General features: G+C 38.3%; 1 protein-coding gene across 4 annotated transcripts in view; it reads right to left on the minus strand.

Annotated features, from left to right (window-relative positions):
* Window positions 1-21,056, minus strand: part of NYAP2 (neuronal tyrosine-phosphorylated phosphoinositide-3-kinase adaptor 2) — a 266,912-nt gene extending 245,856 nt beyond the window's left edge. Inside the window, exons 1-3 of one of the 4 annotated variants that reach the window (XM_030832684.2) lie at window positions 20,531-21,056; window positions 19,751-20,235; window positions 4,131-4,368 (exon numbers count right to left, since the gene is read on the minus strand). In XM_030832684.2, the coding sequence (XP_030688544.1) occupies window positions 4,131-4,351 (221 nt within the window). In that variant the 5' untranslated portion in view covers window positions 4,352-4,368; window positions 19,751-20,235; window positions 20,531-21,056. Of the gene's footprint in view, window positions 1-4,130; window positions 4,369-19,750; window positions 20,388-20,530 lie in introns of those variants that run through there. The other 3 variants (XM_060301774.1, XM_060301775.1, XM_060301776.1) reach the window with 3 other exon arrangements.
* Between the last annotated feature and the right edge of the window lie 1,568 nt (window positions 21,057-22,624).

Consider the following 22,624-nt stretch of genomic DNA (forward strand, 5'->3'; position numbering starts at 1 on the left):
CCTGCATCCAACTATGCCCTGTCCATCTGTTCAACACATAAAAACCAGAGTAATCCTTGTTAAAAAAGGGCAGTTTAGGGTATACCATACCTCTGCTCAAGAAATCTTCAATGAATTTTTTTTTTCTTTTAGAGTAAAACATGAACTTATAATGCTCTACATTACCTGGTGGCCCCACTACCAGTCGAACTTAGACCCCTTCCACCTTTGCTTGGTCACCACATGACACCTTCCCTTCTTAGAACACATCAAACTTGCTGTTTCTTCTGTCGAGAATTCTCTTCCCCAGACAGCCATGTGGCTCCTGTCTCTGGCAACAGGCTCCCAATGTCTAATGTGTCTGCTCAGCTGTTGTTGGATTTCAGAGGTCTTCCCTGGCCTCTATTCTTATTGCCCTCACCCTGCTTTATTTTACAGTGTAAACATTTATTACCACCTGTCATATATATTTATTTATATTTATTTCTTTCATGTTGCCTCTCTCTCACCCTCCTCTCAGAATATAATTCTTTTATAACCAGGAACTTTGTTCTGTTCATTGCTGTCTCATAAAGGTCTAGAACATTTCCTGGCACTTAGTAAGGTTTCAATAAATATTTCACCAATGAATGAATATACTTAACAGCAAGTTGTTTATTGAACAATAAGTTGGCTTCAGATCCTGTTCTAAGAACTGTATATACCAATAGTCATTCTTCTCATGAAACTTACATTGTAACTTGAACATCATCAACCACGTCACATATTGTGTGCATGGTTTGCTCATTGTCTCTAATCACCTTGACCTCAGGTGAGAGATGCCCTATCTAGCTCACGGGTTCAGCATCATTTCTTGCTTCCAGGATTAAAGCCTCTATGCCTGATGCCTTATTTCATGGGTGGGGTCAGAATTCAACTTGAACATCAGCTCACTTTACTATGACCTGGCAGTCTGTTGACCTCTAGTTGGTGTCCCCATGCCTGGGACATTGGTTTATTCTTCAACTCTACCCACATCTACTGACAAATCCCGAATAGCCTCATCATCTAAGATGCCACCGTCACTAGGTCACCGCGACATGAAGCACACGCCTTTATAACTCTCCTGCGGGGAACGCCAACTACTGTGGCAACAACAGCCTTACAAGCAACACTGCTACGGAACCTTGAGAGTAAGCCGGCTTCAGGCATACCTACTCCCACATCTCTGGCTTATGTCCTGCCATGGAAACAATGAAAGTGCACAGTAACTGAACATCTAGCTCCTCAAACGCCAGATCCTAGAAGGCTCTTGTTTCTTCCTGCTACCAGTGGGTTCTTCATTTGCCTCCTAATCTGATTATAGAAAGATAAACTGCTAATTTAAAACTGACAAGTAGGGATTTCCCTGGTGGCACAATGGTTAAGAATCTGCCTGCCAATGCAAGGGACATGGGTTCGAGCCCTGGTCCAGGAAGATCCCACATCCCACATGCCACGGAGCAACTAGGCCTGTGCACCGTAACTACTGAGCCTGTGCTCTAGAGCCTGGAGCCACAACTACTGAGCCTGTGTGCCACAACTGCTGAGGCCCGCGCACCTGGGGCCCGTGCTCACCACAATGAGAAACCCGCGCACCACAACAAAGAGTGGCCCCCGCTCTCTGCAACTAGGGAAAGCCAGCATGCAGCAACGAAGACTCAACACAGCCAATAAATAAATACATTTATTAAAAAATAAAACTGACAAGTACCTCTTTTTCTCCCCTCTTTGAATCTTTACTTATTTGATACAAGAAAGAACACTCATACTCAGAAGAACTGTTTCAAACAAGACATCGACATTGATTAAACATACACCTCCCCCCCAACACACACACACACAGGGTGGGTGACTTCTCTTGCCCTTACTCTGTTCTTAAGCAGGGCTAGACTACAGTTTTATATTGTGTTGACAGTGTGATGTGGAAGCAAAATTGTCCAGATCGTTTGGGACTTTTTCAATTCAATGTGTGATCTGAACTATCTTTATGTTTATGGCTTGTAATATAATTCTAGAAAATATTGCTTTGTTAATGTAGCAGGAACTAACACAAAGTTTACTTAACTGAATTTCCTGGACCTCATTTACCATGCAATGACAGGGTTTTGCTGTGTCTCCACCTACCTAAATTCCAGCCCCTGTCCCCTGGACTTCTGACTCCTTGGAATTGTTGGTAATGCCCCTTTGAACACTTGACCACTTAAAATGAGTCATTTTTACTTTCTTAATATCTATGGATCTTTAGATAGAAACTTTATGAGGTTGTTGATGAAACACAGAAGCTAATAATACAGTGATAAGCACCCTGGGGTGCTCTGTACAATCTAATAGAACTATTCAGCAAATAATTTTGTCTCTATGCTTAGAGAAAAGAGTGAATTATGTTTAATGGCAAGATTGGGAAACTTTAGATTTTAGAGATGAAGTTACTTTAGAAATCACGTAGGATAACCTTTTTTGTTCTGAGTTTCCGAAACCTTAGACTCACAAAAGTAAATTAAAATGTTTACATACATATAGAAGTTCAGGGCTTCCCTGGTGGTACAGTGGTTAAGAATCTGCCTGCCAGTGCAGAGGACACGGGTTCGACCCCTGGTCTGGGAAGATCCCAAATGCCTCGGAGCAACTAAGCCCACATGCCACAACTACTGAGCCTGTGCTCTAGAGCCAGAGCTCCACAACGAGAGAAGCCACAGCAATGAGAAGCCCGTGGGCACCGCAACGAAGAGTAGCCCGCTTGCCCGAAGACCCAATGCAGCCAAAAATAAATAAATAAAATAAATAAATGTATAAAAAAATACATCTTGGTTTAAAAAAAAAAAGTTCATCAGAGGTACTTAGCAGAAAACAAAAAAGTTGTTCTAAGAAAGGGCACTTAGTGCATCCTAGAAAGGAACCTGTGGTACCAACTAAAATTAGGTAGAAATAAAAAATAACATATCTCAGAATAACATCTGCAATTATGAATACGTTTATCAAGCATGCCATTTTACAAATCTTTGTATACCTGGTAATAGAATAGATTTCCATTTGAATAGTCCAGAGAAAAAGATGACACTCTTTCAACTAATCTTGTACAAAATTTCCAAATCTCTCGCCCTCTTTCTCTCTCTCTTCCTTCCCACCCTCTCGTACAGAGTTGTTTGCCATTAAATGATTGGAATAGTGCATCCTTACCTAGCTTCTTTATAAGAATCAATAGTTTACCTTAAAAGAATATGTTCTTTTCCTTCATATCATAATGTTCACAGAGAGTAAGCAAAAGGATTAATTCCAGATTAGATGAAAAATCCACCAACTGGCTATCAAAATAGCTTATTATTACCATTCAGTTATCCAGGCAATTGATGGATTCATTTCCTAAATTCTGTCTCTTTGCACTTAGTAAATGGACTCCATTGAAGAAATAGGACTCCATCAAACACATATCTCTACCTGTAACCCCGCAACACATACACTCAGAAAATATTGTAACATTTTTTGGAAAAATCAAAAGATGTGTATCCTTACTTTGGTCTCAGCACGCTAGGGAACTTAGCCTCCATTTGGAGGCTGCAATCGGGGCTCATTTGCTTGTAGCAGGTAGGTTTTGCAGCATAAAAGTCATTTCATTTGAACAAACCTGGGGCACTCAGTACCAGACAAGAGATGTAATAGCCACAGAATTCTACACAGAGGGCACACACTGAGTATTCCACTTCAGAAACTCACATAATTATAATTACTGACAAGTCTTTTCATAATCTAGGAAGATGGTGAACTCTCTCATAAGGATGATACAAAGACCATTAAATATAGAGATTTTCATTAAATATTAAAGTGTGTGTTCCCTTAATCTTTTATCGAGAGATTGTTCAGTATGAACTTTTATTTAGAGGAAACTGAATTCTTTCCCCACCCCATCTGCCTCTCCATACTCACGACACAAAAGTAAAACAACTTTTGTTAACTAAGGCAAGTGTCCTGTCTGCGTTGTGTTTTCATCACAGTTGAGAAGACACTTTTACATTGTCTCCTCAAGTCTAACTTTGACAAACCCCTTCTTGACCAGGTGACAGCATCACAGCCTCTGCAGAACTCACAGATACCCTGAGGTGTGCAAAACTCAGAACACTTTCATTTATACTTACCGTTTTATTGCTTCTTCTTGTCTTCGGCGTTTTTCATTCTTTTCCTTCAAGTAGGCCAGGTTTGTTTCATTTCTCAAGCGATCATTTTCTCGCGCAATGTCCGATGCATTCTGAATAACCAATCCGTCGTAGGCCTTCATCCCCATATCCTCAATATACTGGAGAAATGTGTCCAGAGGGTCTTCCTCAGGATTAGAACTCATCATCCTGGAGGATTTCATGTGAAAAGGAACACTTCCTGTGGGATGAGAACACATTTTACCTTCATCAAAGATGTGGATAAAAGCAAGGTGCTGCTTATTCTCTTAACATCTTGTCAGCCCCAAACTCCAATGATTATGGCGGGATCTACTTGGAGAAAATGTCTCATTAGAAATTACAGTCGGGAGGCTTCCGGGAAAATGGCGGAAGAGTAAGACGCAGAGATCACCTTCCTCCCTACAGACACACCAGAAATACATCTACACGTGGAACAACTCCTACAGAACACCTACTGAACGCTGGCAGAAGACCTCAGACCTCCCAAAAGGCAAGAAACTCCCCACGTACCTGGATACGGCAAAAGAAAAAACAGAGACAAAAGAATAGGGATGGGACCTGCACCAGTGGGAAGAAGCTGTGAAGGAGGAAAGGTTTTCACACGCTAGGAAGCCCCTTCTCGGGCGGAGACTGCGGGTGGCGGAGGGGGAAGCTTCGCAGCCACGGAGGAGAGCACAGCAACAGGGGTGCGGAGGGCAAAGCGGGTAGATTCCCGCACAGAGGATCAGGGCCGACCGGCACTCACCAGGCCGAGAGGCTTGTCTGCTCACCCGCCGGGGCGGGCGGGGCTGGGAGCTGAGGCTCGGGCTTCGGTCGGAGCGCAGGGAGAGGACTGGGGTTGGCGGCATGAACACAGCCTGCAGGGGTTAGTGCGCCACGGCTAGCCGGGAGGGAGTCCGGGGAAAAGTCTGGACCTGCCGAAGAGGCAAGAGACTTTTTCTTCCCTCTTTGTTTCCTGGTGCGCGAGGAGAGGGGATTAAGAGCGCTGCTTAAAGGAGCTCCAGAGACGGGCCGTGAGACGCGGCTAAAAGCGTGAACCCCAGAGACGGGTATGAGACGCTAAGGCTGCTGCTGCCGCCACCAAGAAGCCTGTGTGCGAGCACAGGTTACTATCCATACCCCGCTTCCTGGGAGCCTGGGCAGCCCGCCACTGCCAGGGTCTCGGGATCCAGGGACAACGCCCCCGGAAGAACGCACAGCGCGCCTCAGGCTCGTGCAACGTCATGCCGGCCTCTGCCGCCGCAGGCCCGCCCCGCACTCCGTGCCCCTCCCTCCCTCCGGCCTGAGTGAGCCGGAGCCCCCGAATCAGCGGCTCCTTTAAACCCGTCCTGCCTGAGCGAAGAACAGACGCCCTCCGCCGACCTACACGCAAAGGCGGGGCCAAATCCAAAGCTGAGCCCCTGGGAGCTGTGAGAACAAAGAAGAGAAAGGGAAATCTCTCCCTGCAGCCTCAGAAGCAGCAGATTAAAGCTCCACAATCAACTTGATGTCTGTGGAATACATGAATAGACAACGAATCATCCCAACTTGAGGACGTGGACTTTGAGAGCAAGATTTATTCTGTATAGCTTTGCTTCCACCATTTGTCCTCCGGTTCTATCCGTCCGTTTTTATTTTTTGTGTTTTTTTTTAATTTTTTTCTTAATAATTATTTTTTTATTTTAATAACTTTATTATATTTTATCTTACTTTATTTTATTTTACTTTATCTTCTTTCTTTCCTTCCTTCCCTTCTTCCTTCCTTCCTCCCTCCCTCTCTCCTTTCTTTCTTTCTACTTCTACTAATTCTTTCTTTCTACTTTTTCTCCCTTTTATTCTGAGCCATGTGGATGAAAGGCTCTTGGTGCTGCAGCCAGGAGTCAGTGCTGTGCCTCTGAGGTGGGAGAGCCAACTTCAGGACACTGGTCCACAAGAGACCTCCCAGCTCCACATAATATCAAACGGCGAAAATCTCCCAGAGATCTCCATCTCAACACCAGCACCCAGCTTCACTCAATGACCAGCAAGCTACAGTGCTGGACATCCTATGCCAAACAACTAGCAAGACAGTAACACAACCCCACCCATTAGCAGAGAGGCTGCCTAAAATCATAATAAGTCCACAGACACCCCAAAACCCACCAACAGACGTGGACCTCCAAACAGAAAGACAAGATCCAGCCTCATTCACCAGAACACAGGCACTAGGCCCCTCCACCAGGAAGCCTACACAACCCACTGAACCAACCTTAGCCACTGGGGACAGACACCAAAAACAATAGGAACTACGAGCCTGCAGCCTGCAAAAAGGAGACCCCAAACACACTAAAATAAGCAAAATGAGAAGACAGAAAAACACACAGCAGATGAAGGAGCAAGATAAAAACCCACCAGACCTAACAAATGAAGAGGAAATGGGCAGTCTACCTGAAAAAGAATTCAGAATAATGATAGTAAAGATGATGCAAAATCTTGGAAATAGAATGGACAAAATGCAAGAAACATTTAACAAGGACCTAGAAGAACTAAAGACGAAACAAACAACGATGAACAACACAATAAATGAAATGAAAAATACTCTAGATGGGATCAATAGCAGAATAACTGAGGCAGAAGAATGGATAAGTGACCTGGAAGATAAAGTAGTGGAAATAACTACTGCAGAGCAGAATAAAGAAAAAAGAATGAAAAGAACTGAGGACAGTCTCAGAGACCTCTGGGACAACATTAAACACACCAACATTCGAATTATAGGGGTTCCAGAAGAAGAAGAGAAAAAGAAAGGGACTGAGAAGATATTTGATGAGATTATAGTTGAAAACTTCCCTAATATGGGAAAGGAAATATTTAATCAAGTCCAGGAAGCACAGAAAGTCCCATACAGGATAAATCCAAGGAGAAATATGCCAACACACATATTAATCAAACTGTCAAAAATTAAATACAAAGAAAACATATTAAAAGCAGCAAGGGAAAAACAACAAATAACACACAAGGGAATCCCCATAAGGTTAACAGCTGATCTTTCAGCAGAAACTCTGCAAGCCAGAAGGGACTGGCAGGACATATTTAAAGTGATGAAGGAGAAAAACTGGCAACGAAGATTACTCTACCCAGCAAGGATTTCATTCAGATTTGATGGAGAAATTAAAACATTTACAGACAAGCAAAAGCTGAGAGAGTTCAGCACCACCAAACCAGCTTTACAACAACTGCTAAAGGAACCTATCTAGGCAAGAAGCACAAGAGAAGGAAAAGACCTACAATAACGAACCCAAAACAATTAAGAAAATGGGAAGAGGAACATAAATATTGATAATTACCTTAAATGTAAATGGACTAAATGCTCCCACCAAAAGACACAGATTGGCTGAATGGATACAAAAACAAGACCCATATATTTGCTGTCTACAAGAGACCCACTTCAGACCTAGAGACACATACAGACTGAAAGTAAGGGGATGGAAAAAGATATTTCATGCAAATGGAAACCAAAAGAAAGCTGGAGTAGCAATTCTCATATCAGACAAAGTAGACTTTAAAATAAAGACTATTAGAAGAGACAAAGAAGGACACTACATAATGATCAAGGGATCAATCCAAGAAGATATAACAATTGTAAATATTTATGCACCCAACATAGGAGCACCTCAATACATAAGGCAAATACTAACAGCCATAAAAGGGGAAATCAACAGTAACACATTCATAGTAGGGGACTTTAACACCCCACTTTCACCAATGGGGTGACAATGGACAGATCATCCAAAATGAAAATAAATAAGGAAACACAAGCTTTAAATGATACATTAAACAAGATGGACTTAACTGATATTTATAGGACATTCCATCCAAAAATAACAGAATACACATTTTTCTCAAGTGCTCATGGAATATTCTCCAGGATAGATCATATCTTGGGTCACAAGTCAAGCCTTGGTAAATTTAAGAAAATTGAAATTGTTTCAAGTATCTTTTCCAATCACAATGCTATGAGACTAGATATAAATTACAGGAAAAGATCTGTAAAAACTACAAACACATGGAGGCTAAACAATACACTACTCAATAACGAAGTGATCACTGAAAAACTCAAAGAGGAAATTAAAAAATACCTAGAAACAAATGACAATGGAGACATGATGACGCAAAATCTATGGGATGCAGCAAAACAGTTCTAACAGGGAAGTTTATAGCAATACAATCCTACCTTAAGAAACAGGAAACATCTCGAATAAACAACCTAACCTTGCACCTAAAGCAATTAGTGAAAGAAGAACAAAAAACGCCAAAGTTAGCAGAAGGAAAGAAATCATAAAAATCAGATCAGAAAAAAATGAAAAAGAAATGAAGGAAACGATAGAAAAGATCAATAAAACTAAAAGCTGGTTCTTTGAGAAGATAAACAAAATTGATAAACCATTAGCCTGATTCATCAAGAAAAAAAGGGAGAAGACTCAAATCAATAGAATGAGAAATGAAAAAGAAGTAACAACGGACACTGCAGAAATACAAAAGACCATGAGAGATTACTACAAGCAACTCTAGGCCAATAAAATGGACAACCTGGAAGGAATGGACAAATTCTTAGAAATGAGCAACCTGCCAAGACTGAATCAGGAAGAAATAGAAAATATGAACAGACCAATCACAAGCACTGAAATTGAAACTGTGATTAAAAATCTTCCAACACACAAAAGCCCAGGACCAGATGGCTTCACAGGCGAATTCTATCAAACATTTAGAGAAGAGCTAACACCTATCCTTCTCAAACTCTTCCAAAATATAGCAGAGGGAGGCACACTCCCAAACTCATTCTACGAGGACACCAGCACCTTGATACCAAAACCAGACAAGGATGTCACAAAGAAAGAAAACTACAGGCCAATATCACTGATGAACATAGATGCAAAAATCCTCAACAAAATACTAGCAAACAGAATCCAACAGCACATTAAAAGGATCATACACCATGATCAAGTGGGGTTTATTCCAGGAATGCAAGGATTCTTCAATATATGCAAAACAATCAATGTGATACACCATATTAACAAATTGAAGGAGAAAAACCATATGATCATCTCAATAGATGCAGAGAAAGCTTTCGACAAAATTCAACACCAATTTATGATAAAAACCCTGCAGAAAGTAGGCATAGAGGGAACTTTCCTCAACATAGTAAAGGCCATATATGACAAACCCACATCCAACATTGTCCTCAATGGTGAAAAACTGAAAGCATTTCCGCTAGGATCAGGAACAAGACAAGGTTGCTCAGTCTCACCACTCTTATTCAACTTAGTTTTGGAAGTTTTAGCCACAGCAATCAGAGAAGAAAAGGAAATAAATGGAATCCAAATCAGAAAAGAAGAAGTAAAGCTGTCACTGTTTGCAGATGACATGATACTATACATAGAGAATCCTAAAGATGCTACCAGAAAACTACTAGAGCTAATCAATGAATTTGGTAAAGTAGCAGGATACAAAATTAATGCACAGAAATCTCTGGCATTCCTATACACTAACGATGAAAAATCTGAAAGTGAAATCAAGAAAACACTCCCATTTACCATTGCAGCAAAAAGAATAAAATATCTAGGAATAAATCTACCTAAGGAGACAAAAGACCTGTATGCAGAAAATTATAAGACACTGATGAAAGAAATTAAAGATGATACAAATAGATGGAGAGATATACCATGTTCTTGGATTGGAAGAATCAACATTGTGAAAATGACTCTACTACCCAAAGCAATCTACAGATTCAATGCAATTCCTATCAAACTACCACTGGCATTTTTCACAGAACTAGAACAAAATATTTCACAATTTGTATGGAAACACAAAAGACCCTGAATAGCCAAAGCAATCTTGAGAACGAAAAACGGAGCTAGAGGAATCAGGCTCCCTGACTTCAGACTATACTACAAAACTACAGTAATCAAGACAGTATGGTACTGGCACAAAAACAGAAAGATAGATCAATGGAACAGCATAGAAAGCCCAGAGATAAACTCACGTGCATATGATCACCTTATCTTTGATAAAGGAGGCAGGAATGTACAGTGGAGAAAGGACAGCCTCTTCAATAAGTGGTGCTGGGAAAACTGGACAGCTACATGTAAAAGTATGAGATTAGATCACTCCCTAACACCATACACAAAAATAAGCTCAAAATGGATTAAAGACCTAAATGTAAGGCCGGAAGCTATAAAACTCTTAGAGGAAAACATAGGCAGAGCACTCTATGATATAAATCACAGCATGATCCTTTTTGACCCACCTCCTAGAGAAATGGAAATAAAAACAAAAATAAACAAATGGGACCTAATGAAACTTCAAAGCTTTTGCACAGCAAAGGAAACCATAAACAAGACCAAAAGACAACCCTCAGAACGGGAGAAAATATTTGCAAATGAAGCAACTGACAAAGGATTAATCTCCAAAATTTATAAGCAGCTCAATAACAGAAAAACAAACAACCCAATCCAAAAATGGGCAGAAGACCTAAGTAGACATTTCTCCAAAGAAGATATACAGACTGCCAACAAACACATGAAAGAATGCTCAACTTCATTAATCATTAGAGAAATGCAAATCAAAACTACAATGAGATATCATCTCACACCAGTCAGAATGACCATCATCAAAAAATCTAGAAACAATAAATGGTGGAGAGGGTGTGGAGAAAAGGGAACCCTCTTGCACTGTTGGTGGGAATGTAAATTGATACAGCCACTGTGGAATACAGTATGGAGGTTTCTTTAAAAACTACAAATAGAACTACCATATGACCCAGCAATCCCACTACTGGGCGTATACCCTGAGAAAACCATAATTCAAAAAGAGTCATGTACCAAAATGTTCATTGCAGCTCTATTTACAATAGTCCGGAGATGGAAACAACCTAAGTGTCCATCATTGGATGAATGGATAAAGAAGATGTGGCACATATATACAATGGAATATTACTCAGCCATAAAAAGAAATGAAATTGAGCTATTTGTAATGAGGTGGATAGACCCAGAGTCTGTCATACAGAGTGAAGTAAGTCAGAAAGAGAAAGACAAATACCATATGCTAACACATATATATGGAATTTAAGGGAAAAAGAATATCATGAAGAACCTAGGGGTAAGACAGGAATAAAGACACAGACCTACTAGAGAATGGACTTGAGGATATGGGCGGCGGGAAGGGTAAGCTGTGACAAAGCGAGAGAGAGGCATGGACATATATACACTACCAAAGGTAAGGTAGATAGCTAGTGGGAAGCACCTGCATAGTGCAGGGAGATCAGCTCGGTGCTTTGTGACCGCCTGGAGGGCTGGGATAGGGAGGGTGGGAGGGAGGGAGACGCAAAAGGGAAGCGATATGGGAACATATGTATATGTATAACTGATTCACTTTGTTATAAAGCAGAAACTAACACACCATTGTAAAGCAATTATACTCCAATAAAGATGTTAAAAAAAAAAAGAGAGAAAGAAAGAAAGAAAGAAATTACAGTCAGAGTATTTAAAGTTAATATTAAATGAATGTTGCCTGGGTAGCAAAGACTTCTTCAAAGCACCAAAATTAGCAAATCAAAGGCTAAACCTCTCGCGCTGAAAGGTGATGTGAGGGTGCAAATATCTGGGGGAAGAAAAACGTAAGTTTATGTTAACAGAGTCATGATTTTGCTTCTCAAAAATGTGTTCATATACTAATAAGATACAGTAGAACCAAGGTTCACTTTTTTCTGATTACTACAAAGAGTTTTCTGTTCAATTTCAAATAAAATGATGTAATTATTTGGAATGAATTTTTTTTTTAATAAATTTACTTATTTATTTATTTAATTTGGCTGCACTGGGTCTTTGTTGCCACGCATGGGCTTTCTTCACTGCTTTGCGCGGGCTTCTCATTGCAGTGGCTTCTCTTGTTGCGGAACACTGGCTGTAGGCGCACAGGCTTCATAGTTGTGGCTCGCAGCATCTAGAGCGCAGGCTCAGTAGTTGTGGCGCACGGGCTTAGTTGCTCCACGGCACGTGGGATCTTCCCAAACCAGGGCTCGAACCCGTGTCCCCTGCATTGGCAGGCAGATTCTTAACCACTGCACTACCAGGGAAGTCCTGGAATGAATTTTCTTATTGTGTGTTTTCTTTGCAATTTAAAATTAAGATTTATGAATCTGAATAATTCATGCAAAATATAGCAGTAATCAAGGAAATACACATTTCTAATATCATTTGTCTTAGAAATAATCTCTTTTTGACCCTCCACTATTTTCCAAAATGGTGCTCTGTAATGGCTTTGTGCTGTAACTCAAATATCACAGATCACCAGGGCCACGTTAATCCTTACCAGTCTGGTAATTAAAGCGGTGGCAATTATGATGATCCTTGATACATGAGGTTTAAAAACCTGAGCCACAGAAGGGAATACTGAAAGCCAAAGTCAAATCAAAACAAAAACAGGAACATAGGACTTTCAAAGCTCACCTGTAAAATGCTGGAAATAATAGCACCCACCTCCTGCTTATGTGAAGATTATGAGAGGTGATGACTGTAGAGAACTTAGCATAAAGTTCAACAATAGTAAGAGTATACATAATAAAGTTAGCTAATATTATTGGCAGGACTAATAATGTAAAATGTGTATATATGTATAGATGGATGGGTGGATAAATAACCAGCAGGCTATAAAAGTCAGCATGCCTTGAAGTAGAGGAATCCAAAGAATCATAGAAATAAATGAAGCCGGAGATAGAAAAATTGTATTTTAATCAATCAAAAGTAGAACTGAAGTTTAATTAATTATATACAAGGGTAAGTATTTTACCCATCTAGCTTAATAACACTTATTGTCCTCAATCGCATATTCACTGTGATAAAGCAAAATCAATTAACAAGGAGAAAACACTGGCAATTTAAAAATTATAAATTACCTTAACATCTTTTACTTTCTTCAAAAGGCTCAGAAAGATATATATATTTTTAAATATCAGCCCAGCTTTTTAATGTAGAAGTCCTAGACCTTCATTTTTACCATTACAAATCATTTTCATTCTGATTTTTTTTATAAGAATAATCATGTTCCATAACCTGGATCGTAGCTATGGAAACTTCAGTTCTTATCAGAGTTTATTAGCATTTCAGCTGCCAGTCAATCCATATGTTACTTGAAGCTCAGTCTGAATTTAAGGATTTATTCCTCAATCTGTAAGAAATTGTTGAAACTAGATGGATGAGTGGTTTGTTGACTCATGATTTTCTGTTATGTTGTTTTCTTATGTTTGGTTTGGTTTGAAGCCATAATGGGCTGGCAAATGAAATGGACTTTTAATTCTAACTATCTAACGTAATAAATTGTATTTCATTATCAGCCTATCAGATTAGATGCTGAAGTGGTGAACACACATGGGAATGAAAAACTGCTGCCACAAATGATTGTAATTTGGGGGGGAAATGCAACATGATTCTCAAACAGCTAAAGCATTAGTATTATTGGGAATTCACTTCTACCAAAGACTACAGCACTAGGTGTGCTTAGGTAAAAAAAGATCTGCATAACCTTATGGAAATTAATTCTACCATAGTTAAGCAAACCAAGTCAGTGTTACAAGGATTCTAGGGAGAATGCCTCAGGATGGAAGATGGTCACTCCCACACTGCCCTGGAGCAAAATTGTCTATTTCCCACTGTGCAAGGCATTACCCAAAGATTTTTATTTCTTCCCTTAAGTTTTCCTCCCCATCCGGATGACACCAGTGATCCTTCACACAGTTTATATATTCCAAATATTAGCAAGGTTAATTGTGTACCTCTGAAAATTGATTATTTTCCTAAGTGGTCTTTCAAAGTGCCTGAAGTTTAAATTATGTTTATTCTGATAAAATATTAAATAATAAATCATAAAATATGTACACCATGGAGAGTCATAGTGTAAGATATTTTAAGTTGAGATGAAAATTTGGGGGATGAAAATCAACCATAAAATCTAGTAAAACTTCAGAGCAATGAAAATTGGATGTTGGTGAACATGCTTTTGTCATCCAATTCTAGAGGATAATTGTTTCTACAATCATTTATTTATGCAAGTATTTCTTGAGCACATATTATGAACTAGGCACTGATAAAGGCAGAATCGTGTCCCTCTAGACGTTCACACTGCAGTGAAAGAACACAACAAATAAATAATCGCAATACAGTGTAACAAGGGCGCGGGTTCATTTGGCAATGTTGGCATTCACTAGTTTGTCATGGTTATGTTCACCATTTTTGAGGATGAGCAAAGAACACTTTTTAACAATTATATCTAGTCTTCAAAAGTAAAAATAAAAAATAGACTTGGGCCCTACCAATGTTTAAGTATCATACTTTTTTGCTTCCTTGTCCACATATAAAAGGTAGTTTGTAATGTAGGGGGAAAGTAAGGCAGTCTTGAAGGGTATATAGCTGGGGAGTTGACCATAATGGCCTAAAAATCCTAAACTAAAGCACCCCTAGATCTATGACTTTGTGCAAGTTAATCAACCTCTTTAAGCTTCAGTCTCAAAATTTTTAAAATCATATTTACGCTATTGTGAGGATTCGGTTAGAAAATGTATGTAATTGTTCAATAAATGTGACCATAGTTATTAGTCACTAATATTACTATTAGATGATTTTCACAATTCTTAACTGTGGTGAAGATTAGTGTTTGTAATAACTCCTCGATATGCATAGTTTTACTCTGAAACATAATAGAGTAGAATGTTTATTGTTCAACTTCCTTAATCACAGGTATTCAAATAGAGGCCATGAAAATGGTTAACAGATTTGTTCACTAACCAAATGCATGTAAAACCACTTATCCATTCTGCCCCATTTTTCAAATCTAGAAACTAAGGGCTTTGGGGCATATGAACCAAGATACGCATCCCATTTCTCAAACACTTGGACTCCACCCTTCCAAGCCCAAGGATGTTTCTCAGGTAACTGGACTGTGAATGAACCTGGCCTCACTGAAGAAAAGTGAGTCTTGTATTAAGAGCCTATATCATTACAACTTCTACCATTCCCATGCAGTGAGAACCCACAGACAGGTATGATCTTAAATCTGCCCTTCAGAAATTTATATTTATGGCTAAGACAGATATTGAATCAGATACATTCCTTATCACTAAATATTTGGCTGCATTTTGATTATTGGATATTAAATCAAGATCATTTCTAGCCCTTGAACGAAAATCTTGTATGCAAGCATTTTATAAAAGCTTGTTTTCAGCACCTAATTCCAAAGTTGGCATCATAAAAGAACATAGTTAAGAAACAAACGGGCAGTTTCCTTCAGGTAGCATCTTTAGATATATTGCAATTAATTAATTAATTAATTAGTGTACCATAGTAGATCACAAATTATTGCATAGGATATTTGTAACAGAGCAAGTGAGATTGAAGGGAACTTTTGACTTCTCCAGGCATCCCCTTTATTTGAACTATGTGTCTGCAGCCATTTTTGCTGAAAACAAATTAGACATTTTAGCCCCCCCTAGAGCACTGGCTGAAAGCTGGCATCCATTGTCTTCACCCACAAAGCAGATATATTTTCTTTGGAATGCAAGGCGTTGATTCCAATAACAGATGATTTTTGTGTATGTGTTCTTTTTCTTGGAAGTTATGGTCAACATTTAAAATTTGTGTCAGGGACTCTCCTGGGAAAGCATCTAAGATAGTGGAGATCAGAATTCCCGTACAAACCACAGATAACTTCAAGTCTTCACTTTACGCCTTTCCTGTATTGCTGTATTCTGCATTTATAAGAGACTGCTTTTGTTTAATTTTTGGACTGCTGTATTTAGAATTATTCCATTCTAATAAAAGCTACAGATGTTGGTTTAAATACAACTGGGTGGTTAATTGCTCAGCTTTATTTTATTTTATTCTTTCACTTTTGTTATTTATTTCCTATTGACCACACCCTTTATAAAGATTACTTTGTATAATATTGTGAGACTTCTCAAAATTTGAAATTTCACTCTACTTAGCTAAAATGCACCAAGTTAAACTGGTAGGATTCAGGTTGTATTTAAGACCTTAAACATTTTATCTTTTATTTGAGTTAATCATTTCCTTATTTTCTTTTGTGTAAAATCATCACTCTACCTTCCCAATGCTGAGCCTAGAACTGAAAATAACTACATCACTTTATAATTATTTCCACTGAAATAAAACTATCCATTACATATATATGCAGAGCAGAAAATATACATAAGGCAATCCAAATGGAATCCCTAGACACATAAAAAATTGCCCTTTTTGCTCTCTCTGTAGCCACTGCTTGCATCCAAGGAACTCAAGAAGCTGAGACACTACATAACTTTAAGTGTTAAAGCCAAAAGAAATTGAGGTACATTCCTGAGATATAAGTATATGCAAAAACTTTAAGATCATACACTTACATGGGTTATTCCCTTTGTAAATTAAGAAATACATTTTGTATGGTCTCAATTTACCAGAGGATATTTTAATGTGGCACTAACTGGTGTCAGGATTGGGTTCCCCCATAGTCTAGAGGGCTTTTGGTTAATTATAGGCTGTTTTTGAAAAAAAAAATGTACAAAAAGAGTCAGATAAATATCAAGCATGCCATCTTCTCATATATTTAAAGAATTTTTCTTTACTTATAAGTCAGAACAGATTCCTCCTTTAGTGCAATTTCATACATTGTGACATCAACCACTCTGGCTCCATAAGGAATGGCTCCAGTGGACATGTACACTGACTTCTCAGGCAGAATCTTCCTGTGCACCATTTATCACCATTTACCCAAAGCCGAGTTCTAATATAACAGCATCACCTTAGTGAATTAGTCCACTGGCCCTAATGAGTGCTGGTTCTTTTTTCTCTTCTTAAAGTGTTTACTCAGAATTTCTGAAATGGAGCTGTTCTCCATCTAAAACTTTGGTTTTCCAAGATATAAAGTTGTGAAAGCTCTACTAATTCAGGTATTTTCCACATACACTGAGAGGTAGAGGAAGAAAAAGCATATGTTTGGGAGAGAACTGCTCCCCAATTCTTAAAGTTCTGTAAGAAGCTTCTTAAATTTTAGGTCACAGTTAACCCCATATGATAATGTTGTAGCTAGAATAAGATAGAGTTTATTTTGTACCATTATTGTCATGCTATTTGCGTTAACCAGGAAAAAACAAAATACATACGAGGGAATAAATTTCATGGTGGAAAGCTGAGACATTTTGCTTTCATTTCACATTTATGTTTTTCACTTTATTTGCATATGGGAAAGTTTTCTAGTGCCCACCCCTTATTTGTTTCTTAGGTTTTCAAACCACAGCTGTCTTAACACTGTGAGGAAGTTATGTGAATTTGAGTTATTAAAATTTGATTTTCCCTCCCACTCCAATCATTGCATCTTCTCTGAGATAGAGAATCCTATTTTGCCCAGTAGTATCTATTCATCCAAATAAAAGTTTCCCAAGGCAATTTTGACTATATTTTTTGTTCAGCAAGAGAAAAAGATCTTTTACATTTTTCGCATGTACTCAAATCAATTTGGAAAAATAAGTACTTAAATAATCAGGCTTCATATACATATGTAAAATATGTATGCAAATTAATACCTAAAATTTGCTGACTTCACGCAGGACCAAATCAACAGACTAGATTGCCTGGCTTCACTCCATAACCCATGCAAACCGTGTCAAAATTGTTTTTCTGATCAAATCTTATAATGTGTCAAAAATAAGTTCTATAATTTCACTTTGATTATGCTTGAAATCCTACCCTCAACCCCACAAATGATCATGCTTATTTTTTCATTCCACTGTCATTAAAATGCAGTTGTTCTGCCAAAAATGGGAAATGTTAGAGTTAAAACCAAGAGAGCTTGTTGAAGTGACTACAAAGATACTGATTGCTTTTTTTCTCAGAAAGCAGATTACTTTGTAGTGAGTTTTTCTCCACTATCTCCCTTCCCAAAATGGTTAACATGGGCGTAGATCATATTAATGTAGAGCACCATAAATCAGATATTTCCCCCAAACTTCTAGGTTGTCATGGTGCTATATGCCCATGGTCTAAAAAGACTGCATATTTCACTAATATTAGGGACTCACACAAAATGTCAATAGCTGAGGTACTTTTCTGAGCCTTTGGCCAAATGTTTCCAGATACTTACAAGGCAGTATTTGCAAAGTACATATAGTCAGTATAATGACTGACTGGAGCTACAATAGAAACCATCTAATTGAATTGGGAGGTGATGACTTATTTATATTTTTAAACAATAGCAAACCTTCCTGTCTCTAGGATTTTTACACTTCTCTCTCTAAACTTTACAGATGTTCCAAGTCCTTGGGCTTCTCTGTAGTTCCTTGTGAAGTTGTAGTATTTTTTCCTCAGGTCTTTTTTCACTGATTTTCTAAACTGTCAATGTCCTTCACAGAGTCTCTTCCTTTGCTGAGTTGGCAAACATATGTTGTTCTTTCCACAGGGGAAAAAAAAAATTGGCGTTTGTGGCTCACATTTTCTCATATTAATTTGTTTACCACTTGACTATATAGAAAATAAGTTGGAGCATTGTCTAAAATGTGAAGAATTAGGAGAGAAGTTAATTTCCCCTTATGTTCTACAGTCATTAATCCACACTACTTGATTATAAATTCTTGCATGTTAAAATGACCAAAACTATATCGTGGAAGCTCTTCCATTAGGTTTTCTTATTTTTGGACTATATTTAGAAAAATATTCCAGTTCTATGATACTAAAACAACTTTAAATTTTCCTAATGATAATGAACAATATTATCATAGTAATAGTTCTCCCAGATAGGGAATACCTACATTTCTTGTATTTAACATTTGCCAATAGTTGGAAAAATTAGAGTGGAGACACCCCAACAAAATAAGTGTGTGTCCCAAGTAAAACAAGTCCACCTAAAGTTCTATAGAAAATATTTATTGTGATGAGAATAGTGAAATGTCTGATATTGAGTGGTATTAAAACATATAATTCTCAAAGAGGTTTATGTCTAATCAGTTAGGAAGAAGCAGTTTCAGCTTTGGTGTATGTCTGATAGTTTGGATTTTTATTTTTTGGTACTGTGCCTTTTCTTTTCTTTCTTTCTTTCCTTCTTTCTTTCTTTCTTTCTTTCTTTCTTTCTTTCTTTCTTTCTTTCTTTCTTTCTTTCCTTATTTCTTCCTTCCTTTCTTTACTGGGCTGACACAAATGTGTTAAGAGACTGTTGTAAAATATTTATGGTATGGAATAGCAGATAAATAACTCTGGCATGCACCACGTGAATGCTAATTAATACCCTGGAAAATATTTTCAATGCTTTTAATAATTCAACATAGCTTATTTTACCAATGAAAATCTAGTTTAACCATTTCTGTGGTAATATAACTAAGTGGTTAAGAGGGTACGAAATAGCCTGAGGCTCATTAAAGCCCTGGTTGCCTTCGCTGTGGCTTTCTTTCTGCTCCACCTAATAAGACATGCAAACTTCAGCATTAAGTATTCCCAGCTAAAATCCATTCCATTTCATAACCAGATTGCTTGATCTATTTAGTGCTGGATTCAATTAGCATGCTTAGAGAATCTGAAAAATGAGATACATACCAAAATTTAAGTCCCCAGGGACAGCTAAGTGCAATATTCAGAAGGTGACTTGTGTCTGTCAGAGCCCTCTCTCGCGGCTGATCTCAGGGCAGTTCTGTAGGAGTAATCCAGCACCATAAGAAATAGACTTGTAGTTCAGCTCAGTTTTTCTTCAATTAAAGTGCATTGTACCTGGATGGGAAAAGTGTCCACTCCCAGATTCTTCATCACTAGAGATCAGAGCATTCTTGATGTTCTTCCTATCAGATAAAATGGCCTTTAAAGTTTGCTAGGAAGATGCGGTGGCAGAAGACAGGTGCTTGCTTCCTTAAATCGACATTCAGAGAAAAGAAGGCATAGCTAATGGGTGGGGATGAACACACAGCCCCTCTCCTTCTAGGTCCAGCAGGGAAGAAATTGAATAATTTTACCCACTTTGCTACACAGATAATTACAAGACTCGAAGCAATCACCCAGGCTGGCTAAGTTGCCTCATTGATTATATTCTGTGAAGACAAAAATAAATGAAAACAAAAAATCAGAAACATCCTTTCTACATGTCTCTTTTCAGCCAAAAAGATGCTCTTTCTCATTGCCACTTACATACAGAAGGTTTGGAGCAGCCTAGCTTGTGGCATCGTCCCTCCCCCGTGACAACCAGCTCTCTCTCTCTCATACTCTCTCTCCCCTCCCTCCCTGCCCCTGACTCCCTCCCTTTCTGCTTCTCTCTCTCCTCTCCAGCTGCCTTAGTCTGTTGATGCTGCTGCTGATTAATCAGGGATTCTGAAACAAAGAACCTACCTTCTGAAATAAGCAGTAATCTTTCTTGTCTGTTTCTGCAATCCGTCTGCATTGAACGGCAAAGCTGCCAGCGTTCTAGCACCCTGGATAGTTCCCGCTCACTAGGCCCATTGGAAAAGGGAGGAGAAGCAACTGAAGAAATGACAAGAAACCCGAAAGCAGCACCGTTCTACTTCAGATTTCGGCTCCCTGGGGCTTCCCATCCTCATTAAAGGCCTCACATCTAGGCAACAGAACCTCTCTCTTTTATCTATCTGAGCCGAAGTCTGATTAGTAAATAATAAAATGAGAAGAGGATAAAGAAACCCCTTCATTTATAGCCACTACAACACTAATTCAGCCTTTATGAAGAAGAGGAATATAAATCCATCAAAAATAAATGTTCTTACTACCGAGGATGTTTAAGTCATAAGCTTTCACCCCTGGCATGGCTAATGAAAATGAGCAACAACTTAAACGGAACATTCAGATCTCAGTTTGATACCCTTATTTGATATCAATTTTGCTTCCACCCTCCCTGCATAGCCGAGCCAGGCACACAATTACTGCTGACGTTCTTTGGGCTGCTGCTTGGGGAAAGAGGGGAGGAGCCTTTTAACCTCATCAAAACAGCTTCATGCCACCTGCTCCCATGGCATGAGAAAAAAACTAGCCCAGTTAGAAGGAACATGCACAGCACACGCCTATGTGGAATTAATGTTTCAGTTGGAGTGCACGTTATTTTTGTGTGTATGTGTTTTTATTTTATTTTATTTATTTTCTTAACATCTTTATGGAGTATAATTGCTTTACAATGGTGTGTTAGTTTCTGCTGTATAACGAAGTGAGTCAGCTATACATATACATACACCCCCATATCTCCTCCCTCTTGCACGTTATATTTTTTAACAAAAATAAAATGTGAATTAACCATTGCATGTGTGTCACTAACTCCTGTAGAATCACTGTTGAAATTATTTAAAGTCATCTTATTTCCTACACATACTAAGAACTCCCCTCATACATGTCTTAATATTCTACTGAATATATACATACCATGTTATATACATATATACACATCATGTTATATAATACAACCTATATAGATATTTTTGTGTGTGTATATATATATACACAAACTTATATGTGTGCATATGCACAGACACAGATACACACACATATACATCAAGTCCTAAGTTTTTATCTAACCTGCTTTTCCTCAGAGTAAAAACTGTAACAAAGTAGATTAATGTAGATTACACATTTTAATGTGTAAGTTCATATACTACAGTAAAAGTAACAATAGGAAAAAAGTTTCTGCTTCTTTGGGGCTAAAATATCAATTTTAAGGGGGAAAATGAGCTTATTATTCAATAGCGACCTGTAGATTTTTTCCTGTCACATTCTTTTTCAATAACTCTTATTGTAAATTACCATCACTCAAAAGCTGATTTTCCCAAGAGTTATCCTAAACATCTAAATTCATAACTAATTTCTTAGAAAAATGTGTTCTGAATGTAATTTTTCACATATCAACAGACTATGAAAAAATAATAAACTTAAGTTCATCTTCCTGATTTTTAAGTGCCATCTGGGACTGTAGTATGGTTTTACAATTTTTTTAAAACTTGTAAGTATCTGTGGGAAAATGAAATCGGCACATTACATTACTATAAAACTTCTGGTTTTCACATGTCCTAGAGTGCATTCCTAACGTGAATCACAGAAGTCATTTATTTCCTGCTCTTTATGCATCTACTTTTTGTTTGGAAAAGAACACCTGTTTAATGCACTCTGGAAGATTAGACAGATGAAAAGAAGGAAGGGAAATATAATTGGGAAAGAGAAGAGGCCATCTCTCTCTCTTTATCTCTCTTCCCCTCCCACCCCTATCTTACGAACATTCTAAAAACTTAGCACATTGTAGAAAAGCGCCTCAAGTGACGCTTACTATCTAGTAACAACCACCATGTTGTGATCAAAAGGTTTAGTAGTGTATCACTAGTAATAGTCAAGTGTCCTTACAAAAGTTATCTTTCAGCACAGGACCAAAAGCAGAAAAGATTCTCTGTAAAGAAATTATATGACAGACATTTAGGGAAGTGGAAATATTTT

This window comes from Globicephala melas, chromosome 7 (genome assembly GCF_963455315.2).
Source record: "Globicephala melas chromosome 7, mGloMel1.2, whole genome shotgun sequence".
NCBI lineage: Eukaryota > Metazoa > Chordata > Mammalia > Artiodactyla > Delphinidae > Globicephala > Globicephala melas.